Source organism: Equus przewalskii, chromosome 13, assembly GCF_037783145.1.
Source record: "Equus przewalskii isolate Varuska chromosome 13, EquPr2, whole genome shotgun sequence".
Taxonomy (NCBI): domain Eukaryota; kingdom Metazoa; phylum Chordata; class Mammalia; order Perissodactyla; family Equidae; genus Equus; species Equus przewalskii.
The window spans coordinates 2,762,908-2,774,742 of NC_091843.1; the positions used below are offsets into that span (position 1 = coordinate 2,762,908).

Here is an 11,835-nt window from a genome sequence, read left to right on the forward strand (position 1 = left end):
CTGATAACACTGTTGTTCTGAAGTCTAATTTGTTTGAAATAAATATGGCGACCTTAACTTTCTTTTGGTTACTGTTTTTCATGGTCTCTCTCCAATATTTTTATTTTAATTTGAGGTTTTTCAACCTCAGCACTGACATTTTGGGACAAATAATTCTTTGTCCTGTCCATTGTAGGATGTTTATCAGTGTCCCTGGCCGCTATACACTAGATGTCAGTAGCACCTCCTAGTTTTGAAAACCAAAAATGTCTCTAACATTGCCGAATGGATCCTGGTGAGCAAAATCACCCCTCCCCCTTTATAGCTTGTGTTGTAACCTACCTGTGTCTTTGTATTTAAAGTAGGTTTCCTGTAGACCATGAAGTTGGGTCTTGATTTTTCTTTCTTTTTCTTTTTTATCCAATCTGACAATCTTTGTCTTTTAACTGGTATGTTTAGGCTATTCACATTAAACTGCTTATTGATATGGTTGGATTAAAAGCTATCTTCTTGCTAGATGTTTTTTCTTTGTTCAGTTTGTTTTCTCTTCTTGTTTTTCCTCTTCTCCTGCCTTTGTGGATTTAATTTTATGATTTCTCTCCACCTCCTCATTGACTTATTATTTATGCCTCTTTTTTCATACTTCTCTTGTAGTGTAAAAACCTTATAAGTGTATGGGGCCGGCCTGGTGGTGCAGTGGTTAAATGAGCATGTTCCGCCTTGGTAGCCCCGGGGTTCGCCATTTTGGATCCCAGGTGTGGACATGGCACCTGCTTGACAAGCCATACTGTGGTAGGCGTCCTACATATAAAGTAGAGGAAGAAGGGGACTGATGTTAGCTCAGGGCCAGCCTTCCTCAGCAAAAAGAGGAGGATTGGCAGCAGACGTTAGCTCAGGGCTAATCTTTCTCAAAAAAACCTTATAAGTACCTTATAAGTGTATATTCTCAATTCCTCCCTTCCATCCTTTTGCCATTGTGTCATATATGTCACTTTAAAACATGCTATAAATACGCAATACACTCTTATAGTTTTTGCTTTAAGCAGTTAGCATTTAGAATAATAAAAATAAGGAATAAAAAAATTTTACTTTGGCTTCATTTATTCCATTTCCAATGCTTTTATTTGTGTGTGTGTGTAGATCCAATTTGCTGCCCTATATTGTATTCTTTCTGCCTGGATCAGTTACTTTAAATTTTCTTGTAGGGTAGGTCTGCTGGCACTGAATTCCCTCAGTTCCTGTGTGTCTGAAAAACTATTTCTCCTTCACTTTTGAAGGGAATTTTCACTAAGTAAAATTTCTGTGTTGAGAGCTTCGTCAGCACTGTAAAGATGGCGCTGTCATCTTCTTTGCTTGTACAGGTGCTGATGAGAAGTCTCCCGTATTTCTTATCCTCATTCATTTGTAGCTAATGTGTATTTTTTCCCTCTGGCTGCCTTCAAGATTTTCTCTTTGTCTTTGTTTTTTTTCAGTTTGAATATGATGAGTAAATGTGATTTGGTGGGGGGGGGGGGAGTTATATCCTTCTTGGAATTTTTTTAAATCATAACTTATCAACAAAGGTATCAAAAGTCCAGAAATGAGGGGAGTAAAATCAATGAATCATCAAAGTAGTAATTAGTAAAAGTTTATTGTGCACACACCAAAAGTCAGTTTGCAAACTGGGAGCACTCAAACCAAAACACGGAATGAGGCTCAGGGGTCTGTTGTTATAAAGCAGCTTATATAGTGAGAAAGCGATGACTGTTTATTCTTCACTGTGATTGGTTATGTTATTAGAATTTTCTTAAATGATAAGGAATTGGTCAGTGGTTACCTCATATCAACTGTGGGAAACAGTTCAAGTTTTGCTTATAATTTCCAGAAGCATGAGCAAGAAATGAGCCAGGTCAAGTTAGTCTTGCAAAATAAGCTAAATTAAGCTTTGCTTGTATGACTAAACTGGTTTTGTCTGTTCAGGGAATTTTCAAGGTTGGTCTTCATTTGTTATTTACTTTAACAAAAGTACGGTGAGGCCAAACACAAATCAGACAGGGGGGATGGCTAATTATAAAGTTTATTATACTCATGGTTTCCTGGGGGAAAGGCAGCACTCCATGGGGGCCAGTTGGGGGGAGCACTGGGGTTGGTCACGAGGCAGAGGGAGAGGGAGGCGCTGTGGACAAGTGCGTTTCTTGTGGTTTCCTCCAGAAGGAAGCAAGGAGGGTGGACGGAGGCTCTGAGATTAGTTAGCTATTTTAAAAGTGGTGCCCTGCGACCTCATGCTGGGCTAGGAATGTGGGGATGTTGGATGCTTTTCTCAAGTCCCTAGTTGTTTACCTAAAGTAACTGACATCCATCTTGAAGATGTTACAGCATCAAGTTACAGAAACAATAAAACATCATTAATACAGAGCTCACTGAGCTTCTTGGTCTGTGGTTTAGTGTCTGTCACTAATCTGGAAAAATTTCAGCCATTATTTCTTCAAATATTTTTTCTGCCCCATTTTCTCTTTCTTCCCTTCCTGGGATTCCAGTTGTGCATACGTTAAACTATTTGATGTTGGTCCACAGCCCACTTCTTAGGGCTTGTTCAGATGTGTTCCACGAGCACCCTGTGAGGTTCTTGGAAAAACTGTCTGCCAAAGGGCGTGTACTTTTCCATTTTTTGTGGCTTTCAGGGGATTCATACCATCCTGTCAGCTCATACTTACTCTTCACCAATTTTTCAACTATCCTAACTAAACTTTTCCTACTTGTGTCCTATTTGAGGCAGTGGCTCTCAGATTTTAGGCTAGTTGGTTGCTCTGTGACCTCAGCTATCCAATGGGTTCAAATAAAGTCAAAAGTTCCATGTTAGAGTGGCTCTTTTTTATAGCAAGGATGGGAGCTACACGTCTTCCAGCTCTTTACAGTCCAGGTGGGAGCCAGAATTCTGCCACTGCTTTTTTTTTGAAGTATTGTTTACCAACTGCTATGGGTTGAATTGTGTCCTGCAAAAATTCCTAAACTGAAAGCCTAACCCCAGTACCTCCCATGTGATTTTATTTGGAGATGGAGTATTTACAAAGGCAATCAAGTTAAAATGAGGTCGTTAAGGTGGGCCCTAATCCATACGACTGGTGCCCTTATACAAAGGGGGTGCCCTATACTTGTGCCTATATACTGGTGCCCTATATATGTACAGATACAAAGGAGACAGACACAGTGGGAGAATGCCATACGAAGATAAAGGCAGAAACTGGGGTGATGCTTCTGTAAGCCAAGATTGGCAGCAAGTCACCAGAAGCTAGGGAAGATGCACGGAACAGATTTTTTTTCTCACAGCCCTAAGAGAGAACCAACCCTGCCAACACCTCAGCCTTGGACTTCTAGCCTCTGTAACTGAGATAATAAATTTTGGGATGTTCTTAAATACCCTTTTTTTTTTTTAGAGAAGTTTTAGGTTCACAGCAAAACTGAGTGGGAGGTAGAGATTTTACATTTACCCCAGTCCCCACACATGCACAGCCACCCCCATTATCAACATCCCCCACCAGAATGGCACATTTGTTACAAGTGATGAACGTAGATGGACACGTCACAATCACCCAAAGTCCACAGTTTACTCAGGGTTCATTCTTGGTGTTCTACATGCTACGGGTTTGAACAACATGTATCTACCATTATAGCATCGTACAGAGTAGTTTCACTGCCCTAAAAATCCTCTGTGCTCAGCCTACTCATCCTTCTCTTCCACAGCAACCATGGCAATCTTTTTACTGTCTCCAGAGTTGTGCCTTTCCCAGAATGTCATACAGTTGGAATCATACAAAATGTAGTCTTTTCACATTGGCTTCTTTCATTTAGTGATATGCATTGAAGTTTCCTCCATGTTTTGTCATGGCTTGATAGTTCATTTCTTTTTAGTGCTGAATAATATTCCAATGTCCGGATGTACCACAGTTTATCCATCACCTGCCGAAGGACATCTTAATTGTTTCCAAGTTCTGGCCATTATTGATAAGGCTGCTGTAAACATGTGTTTGCAGGTTTTTGTGTGAATATAAGTTTTCAGCTTCTTTGGGTAAATACCAAGGAGTACAATCCTATGAAAAAAGTATTTAGTTTTGTAAGAAATCACCTGTCTTCCAAACTGGCCGTACCATTTTTCACTCACGGCAGCAATGAATGAGAGTTCCTGTTACTCCACATCCTCACCAGCGCTCTGGATTTTGACCATTCTAACAACGAGTAGTGAGTGAGTAGTGCATCTCATTGTTGCTTTAATTTGTGTTTCCCTGATGACACATGATGTAGAGAAATTTCTATTTTTAAGGCACTCAGTTTGTGGTCCTTTGTGGTACAACAGCCCTAGCAAACCAATACACCAACTAAAATCCCTGAGCTGTAGTCGACAGTCTTCTCAGGATCTGTTGAGATATGGAGTTTTTCTTAATTTGAATGAATTTTTTCCTCACATTGGAGCAAAAATATCGCATGATCTTCAGGAGATCTGGGAGACAGGAGGCGTGCTTAAAATGTACACTTAGTAGATGAAAGCAGCGCAGATATCCAGCTTTATGACCTGGGGGTTTCCTCTTAGACTTACAGAATCAACAGTGGGCTTCTAAGGATTTCTGTAAAGAAGTAGTCTGACATGGTCACGTCTTTAAATGCATTGCGTTTGCCCTCAGTGGGTGCTTCACGGTTTTCTAGGAATGCAGAGACCTTAAGCAAGGGAGTTTACATCCCTGAACGTCAGTTTCCTCACCTGACAAATGGGGATAGAAATCCAAAGTCCACTGGAAGATCGAATAAGATAATATCACAAATGCTCTTTGAAGCTTAGAGCCCACGAATCTTAAGGTTTAAAACCCCTGACGTTTACAGAATATCTTCAATCACACTCTCCAAAATCAGCACAACTACTGTGTGAAGTGAACGTGATTAAGACCCACAAACTCTTTAATACTCTCTTTCCTTGTTTTCAAATAGGAAATGATGACTAGGAAAGAAGGGAACAGATCCAGTAACTTCCAGGAGGTGGATGGGCAAAAGAATGTCTAAAACCCACAAGTTTAAAAAGTAAGCAATAAAAATTTAGATCAACTCTTTAACTGCCTCCCCACCCCATGCAGAAAAGACTTAACTCAGCAAGTCTGGACTGTCCAGATGCCGCCCATTCCAAAGAGGGGTTTGGCCCTTGCTCTGCTCCCGGGAGGCGACCTCCAAGCCCTGGAGGTTCTCTCCTGTCCTGCTTGGTAAGAGTGTCTTTGTTTCCCTGGGGGCCCTGGGTCACACCGGGTGGTATGTGCTGACAATGTGAATAATGATGGGACTCAACCTAGGAGGTATCACCTTGACCTCTGGAGAGGCTGGACACTGAAGGTCAGTCACAGGGATGGCAAGCCATGCCTACATGAGCAACCTCCAATTAAAAACCCTGGAAACTAACGCTCACTGAGCCTCCCTGGTTGGCAAGCATGTTGTCTCACATCATTGAGCCCTGCCCACACAACACCACTAAGAAAAGACAACTGGAAGCTTGCACCTAGTGTCTCCTGGACGGTGCCCAACGTGCCTTTTTCCATTGCTGATTTTAATCTGTATTCCTTTGCCATCATAACTTGTGATATGAATACAATGGCTTTTCTGAGTTCTCTGAGTCCTCCTAGTGCTCTCCCAACCACACCCTCCTCCCTGCAGTCAGTGCTCAACTACACAAGCGGCACTTAGGACTCGTGCACTCTTCTTCAGGAACAGGAAAGACAAAAATGAGAGACCCGCATACGTGGATGGATGGCTGACAGGCCCAACTACGACTCACACAAAACATATTCCTCCACAACTCCACCAAGAGAATGGAAAATTAGCTTCCAGAAGGATTTAAAAGCTGTTTTCTTAAACCAGATGCCTGTGATCCCTATTACGCACTGTTTCTCTTGGGGCTCCCCGTTAGCTCTGTCCTACAGGGGGGGTGGTGTTAGCCCTGGAGGGGGCTCCAACAGCCCCCACAAAAAAACCATCTGGAGCCCCATGTGGGGGCCCTCAGCTCACTGTGCAGAATGAGCCTCTTCAGCACCTGGGGCCTGAGGTCAGTAACACTGGTCTACCAAGGCTGGGGCAGAGGGGGGACACCTGTCCTGCCCACTCCGGGGGGGCTGGGGACCTAGGACTGAGGGAGACGGGAGTGGGCCCCAGGGCGACACCAGGAGTTGGTGGCTGCGGGAAATCCTGGCACCCAGCTTCTCACTGCCTCCTTGGAGCTTCACCACACCGCCTCAAGGCCCAGGAAGCAGCCCCACACATTCTGGGGAGAAGGGTGAGGTAAGGCCACGACCTGCAGACTGGTCCTCATCATGCCTCACTGGGGACCAGGCAGCAAGGAACAGCCATGTGGCGTCCAGGGCCACCCTCGTGAGAGGCGGCCTGGCGGTAGCGATGAGCACGGAGAACACCAAGCAGCGGCGGACAACGCGCCCTAGAGGAGCGCACTGGATAAGCTTCAAAGGAAGAGACAGGATTTGAAAAGATTAAACCAAAACAAAGAAAGAAGCAGCAACAAAAACAGCGAGGGGAACTCCGGGTTCGCTCTGAGCCCTCAGGAAGAAAATCTATCCTTCACAGATCCCTAGGCTCAAAGCCCCAGCTCCTAGTCCTGCCTGCCTTCCTCGTCCCACCTCCTGGCCTTCCCCGCCGCAGGGGGAGGGGGCTCACGCCCCAGCGCCGGTACCTCGACGCCTCTCCCCTCCAGAGTAACTACTGGGCCTCAATTTATCTACGACATAATATACATATTTAATATACATATTAAAGTTTAAACACACCGCCCACTGCACTGTGACAAACTCGGTCTACAAAACGAAACCTCTGCGCTCCGCTGACCCGGGGCTCGGACCCTGCCCTGTCAATCTGAAGGCCAAGCACCAGTTTTCATTCACAGCCCAAGCGGGTTGGAAGGCTCAGGCTTAACGGTGGTAAAAGCAGTTCCCGCCGCCTGTAATCCGCGGAGGCCACGCAGCCAGGACGAGGCCATTCCGGGCACCGCGCGCGGAGGGCTGCGCCTTCCAGCCCCGCCTCCGCCCCCGTCTGCGCCCCGGAACTCGCGGGCGCCGGGGCAGCGGGTCTGGGCGCCCTCGGCTCCGAGCCCGCATCCTGGGTTCCGACTCGCCCCTGCCGCGGCCCCGAGCCCAGCTCTCCGCCAAGACGCTGCTGTCCCCGCCGCTGCTTTCTCTCTTCTGAGTCAGAGAAGGAGCGGGCCGGAGCCACCGAGACTGTTATGTGACCAGAATTAAGTTTAGAGTCGCCCCGTGCCAACTTCCGCCCAGCAGCCACCTCTTAAGCATCCTCTCGAGGTAAAAGAAAGATCTGCCCCGGGCCCTGCCCCAGCGCGAAGGGGTCCCCGCGACAAGTAGCCGCGGACGCTCGGCCGGCGCACCGGGCGGGGAAGCGGGGCGGCGGTGTGGACCCGCCGGGCGGCGCGCCGGGCGAGGGCGGCGGGGTCTTCCGCATCCGGACCGGATCGCAGGAACCCGCTTACCCACTAGTGCTTGAGCCGGTGGGCGCGGTGTCCCCTGCAGCAAGGAGAGTCCGCAGCGACGACCCCAGGCACCCGCGGTCGGGCGGTGTTAGGGAAGGGCGCGTCCGACGGACATCGGTGTTTTTGAACACTGAATTCCTGAGGCAAGGGGGGGTTTCTGAAGAAGCTGTTTTGTTTTATTTGGGGATGGTTTGGTTAATGAGGTGGGGGAGGGTGACAAATACGGATCGCCCAGGCCCCTCCCCGGGCCCGCCCCGCCCTCGGTCCCCAGCGCAGGACGCCCCGCTGTGCCGGGGGCCCCGGATGGCGGGAAGGGGTGTCTGGGAGCCCTGCACAGCCTCGGAGCGCGAAGGAGCCGGGAAGTGCCTGCGCGGCCCGCGGCTCCTTGATTTAAAGGCTTTGCGCAGGCGGGACTCGGGGCGCCCGGAGCCCCACCCTGGACCGCGGCGGAGGCCCAGCTGCTAGAAGGGTTCTCTCGCGCGTCTGCTGTTGACACCCCCGCCCCCAGGCTGGGATACCGAAACCGGGATGGGGCACCCAGCTTAGCCAGAAGATGGCCAGAAAAGCAGGCAGATCCCCAGAGTGGCCGCCGCGGGAGGCGAGCGCTCGAACGAAGCCCCGCCAGGCCAGGCGGCCCGCGTGTCCCCAGGGCTTCTGCGTCCCGAGGGCTTCTGCGGGTGCCTGTCGGGAGCAGGCGCTCCCGCGACCCTCGCATTTCCCCCTCTCCTCCCCTGCCCCCCCGCCCCCGGGGCAGCGTCTGCAGGTGCCGCAGCAGAGCGGGGACGTGGTCTCCGAAGAGGAAGGCGTGTCCCCTCTCGGAGCCTTCCTTTCTTCCTCTGTCTGCCGTTCGCACCGACGACAGAGGCTGGGTTCACACGGGTCCCCTGTCCCGGTCTGTCCAGCGTCGGCAGGAATTTCTTGGATTCCAGGTGAGTCTGCAGCATCTGACCGCCATCTGGGCTCTAGGCAGGGGCCCGACAAATGTTCGCACGGAGTTCTGGGAGAATGAGAAGTCTGGCTGCGATACGTGAGGAGCCCAACGAAAAGCAGACACACTTAACCAGTGGACGGGCGGTGGGAGAGGAGGGCTTGGGGACTGGGCAGGTGGCTTGATCAGGGCTCAGTTCCATCCTCTGGAGATGGGCAAGAGGACCGGACTTCTTTGACCTTGCTGTTCCTGTCCCTGTGACCCAAGAGCCTATCTGGTGGAGTGGGAGCTGTCAACACCCATGCTGCCCCCCCCACCTCCCTCACCTGGCCAGGCTTAGGCCCCAGGCCTGAGTTCCTGAGGAGTCTAGTGTCTTCCTTACTTTGAGGCACATGGGCCCGCCTCACCCTAGAAGATGCTGGAACCTCCCAGAGGTGTTCTGGTTGCTAGCTGAGGTGCCCTGCACCAGCTCCCCAGGCCCCGTTTGCTGGTCCAGAGAGGCCAGGGCTCAGGAGGGCCCAGGAGTCCTGCAAACAACTTGAGTACCCTGAGCCCCAGAGCCTTGGCCATGCGGCTTCCTAGGCCTCTCCCGACTCTGCAGCCCCCAAAGACACACACACCTGCGGTGGGGCTGACCCCTGCCCCATCCCACCTTGGGCTTATTATTTGGGTGCCAGGAAAGTAGTAAAGGACCCCCTGGACATTTAGACACCGAGTGTGGAGGGGGTGAATATGAGTGAGGCAGGTCCGAAGGAGAGGAGAAGGGAGCTCAGTGCAGCAGGAGCTTGGAAAACGCCAGCCTTAATTGCCCAAACTCAAAAGAGGCGGAGTCTCTGAGCCCTTCTTGTTCCTGGGACTTTGGGTCCAGCTTTTGCTTCTACCGTGGAAAAGAGACAGTAGACATTTCAATTCCGGAGAAATTTGGGAAAACCTGGAAAATAGCGGGAAGATTTGTTGGGATAGGCCCCTGCAGGGAAACCCACCCAGTGTAGTGTTAGAGCCTGGCACCAGGGCCCTGCTCCGACCCGGCAGCTGCCACTGTCTCCACCCGTGAGAAGTTTTCGGGGTCCAGGGTACTTGCCCCCGGGAGCTCCAGCCCTTGTCCCACATAGGTGTCATACTTAGGTCCCGGTACCATGATTCCCTGCCGGAATGGCACTGATCCCGCTTCCAGGGTCTGCAAGACTTATTCCCCGGTTCCATCCTCCCCAGAGCAAGCTGAGCCTTGGTCCCCAGAGAGCCAAGGGGGGCGCTGTTTGCGCAGGTGGGCGGTGTAGACGGCGCCTGGACGTGCATTCTGCTTACATACCCGAACTGGAGAGGTCTCTCGTGGTACAGGCCTTCACGTGTCCTCTTGCCAATCTTGGGAGCCGGGAGCCCCAGTTCGAGAGGAAAACCCAAGACGGCGGGGAAGGACTCTTCTCAAGACCCCGAGGTCATGCGTGATGCGCAGACCAGGTTGCGGAGGCGGCGAGCTCCAGGCCTGGCGAGCTCAGCCGGGACGGACCAAGTCCCTTTGCATCCTGCAGGGCGGCCGGGTGCAGTTTGCATTGGACAGACAGCCCGCGGGTCAGCGAAGAGCCAGACTCCGGGACCGAGAAGAATCTGAAGCGAAGAGAAACACGCGGCCGTCGAGCTCCGGGGGAGGTGAGGCTGGTAGAGCCGGAAAGGGCCCCGACCGCCCTCAGTCCAGGAGTCCGGGAGCGTCCCCTGCGGGTTCCAGCCAGTCCCTCGATGGAATGCTGCTGGCATTCGGGGTTTCTCACGGGAGCGGAATGCTTTTAAAGCCTCCGCGTTCTTAGGCCTGGTGGTTAAGTCGCGTCCCGTCCCGCGGTGCTCGCCGCGGCCGGGCTCGCGCAGAAGCGCGCCGGCGGCCCCCTCCCGGCGTCCAGCCGCGGCCGCCCCCAGGTCGCTCGGTCCCCGGGAGCTGTGCGCCCGGCCGGGCCCCCCGGAGCTCCTGCCCTTCCGCGCCCTGCACGCCCGTTTCGGGCTCCAAGTCCCAGGCAAAGACGAACGCGTGCCTTGCTGACGCGAGCCTTGCTGACCCTCGCGTGGCTGCGTTTGCCCTTTGGTTGGCGGGGATGAGGAGGGTATGTTGCTGCTTGCAGGAAGTTCTTTTTCATTTTTTTAATCCCAACTGGGGCAAAGATTCCAACCCGCTGCCAGTTTTAACTTCGAGTATCTCTTCTCCCCAGAAGGCAGGACACAGGAGCCCGAAGAGTCGAGCTGCGCCCTGCCCTGCCTCCTGGCTTTCTCAGAAGGCCGGGCCGCCGTGAGGCCTTGCTAACCCCGAAGGCTTCATCCCCGCGTCAGTCCCGGGCTCCGGAGGCGCCACGGCCCCCGCGGGCGGGCGGCGAGGAGGAGCCGGTACCGCGGGAGCAGCCCAGCTTTCCTGCGCTCCCGCCCCTGCCCTCCCCGGGAGCCCTCTGAGGCTCTGGCGCGGGAGAGGAGGCTGGGACGGGCTAGGGCAGGCGCGAGCCAAGGGCCAGAGAACTTGACCGCCCATCTGCAGCCCTTCCCAGCCCGGCGCCGGGCCGGGTGTGAGGAGGGCAGGGAGACCCGGGGTGGGGGCCGGCCTGCGTGAGCCTGAAAAGCTGATGAAAGAACCAGCCCCCGAATAGAGAACCGAGGACACGTTTAAACCCATGGGAATTTAATTGACGATATGTGCTAAAGGCAGCAGCTTGGTTCGATGTGAGAACGGTGGTTCGTTTAGTGGTGCTGGTCGAGTACTTGAGCATCGTCTACGAGACAGTCCTCTGGTGCTCAGCATGTGCAGAAATAGGCTCGTGAGTTATTGCAGACAGAAAAAACATCCAAACCACGGAAGAAATACAAGGGGGGAGTTTTTCTAGGCTTTTTTAAAACATAGTTTTTAAACGGGACAGCATTCCTAAGCTACACATTTTGGCAAACTAATCAGGCAGTGTCTCTTACAGTTGTCACTGCACATAACCCTGAAGGCAGCACCCCCCGCTGGGGACGTGTGCAGCGGGAGGAAAAGCACCTGCCCGGGAGAAGCTGCGGGGCAAACGCTCTTCAACCGGGAACCGCGGCTGGTCGAGGGCCCACCTTTCTGGCTTATTGGATTTTGGTTCTTTGGGGGCTCTGAGGCTTTCTTTGCCGTTGAGCTATTCCGCAATTCTGTGAGTTGTAGATAACTGATAGCAAAGCGAAGTAATTCTTGTCTGTAGACATGTAAATGAGTCCTGCCCCACCCCCCAAGGTTCAATTGACTTCTCTCCCCCACTGAAAGAAGCCAATTTTGCCTCTATTTACACATTCATTTCACTGTTCCTCATCTACACGTGTGTCTGTTCTTTAGATCGTCCTTTGAACTGGTTTTGACATCTTTTTTATGGCCTCATTAATAATGAGTTAAATCATTAGTACGTGTTTATTTTACACTCTATGAAAGAATTGTGGT

At 51.7% G+C, this 11,835-nt stretch overlaps 1 protein-coding gene across 4 annotated transcripts; it reads left to right on the forward strand.

The window, feature by feature from the left end:
- Nucleotides 1-7,047: 7,047 nt before the first annotated feature.
- LOC139075237 (uncharacterized) lies at nucleotides 7,048-11,794 on the forward strand. Of its 4 annotated transcripts, none has more exons than XR_011525404.1 (4): nucleotides 7,048-7,295; nucleotides 8,235-8,409; nucleotides 9,938-10,055; nucleotides 10,604-11,794. XR_011525404.1 is itself a non-coding variant. In XM_070570126.1 (3 exons), exons 1-3 carry the CDS (start codon nucleotides 8,034-8,036, stop codon nucleotides 10,693-10,695), a joined length of 777 nt encoding a protein of 258 aa, XP_070426227.1. In that variant the 5' UTR covers nucleotides 7,646-8,033; the 3' UTR covers nucleotides 10,696-11,794. The 4 variants fall into 4 exon arrangements, 2 of the variants coding, with proteins under 2 accessions (XP_070426227.1, XP_070426228.1); XR_011525405.1 differs by having other exon boundaries at nucleotides 7,119-7,295; nucleotides 10,607-11,794; XM_070570126.1 differs by lacking the exon at nucleotides 7,048-7,295 and having other exon boundaries at nucleotides 7,646-8,409; nucleotides 9,747-10,055.
- Nucleotides 11,795-11,835: the final 41 nt, after the last annotated feature.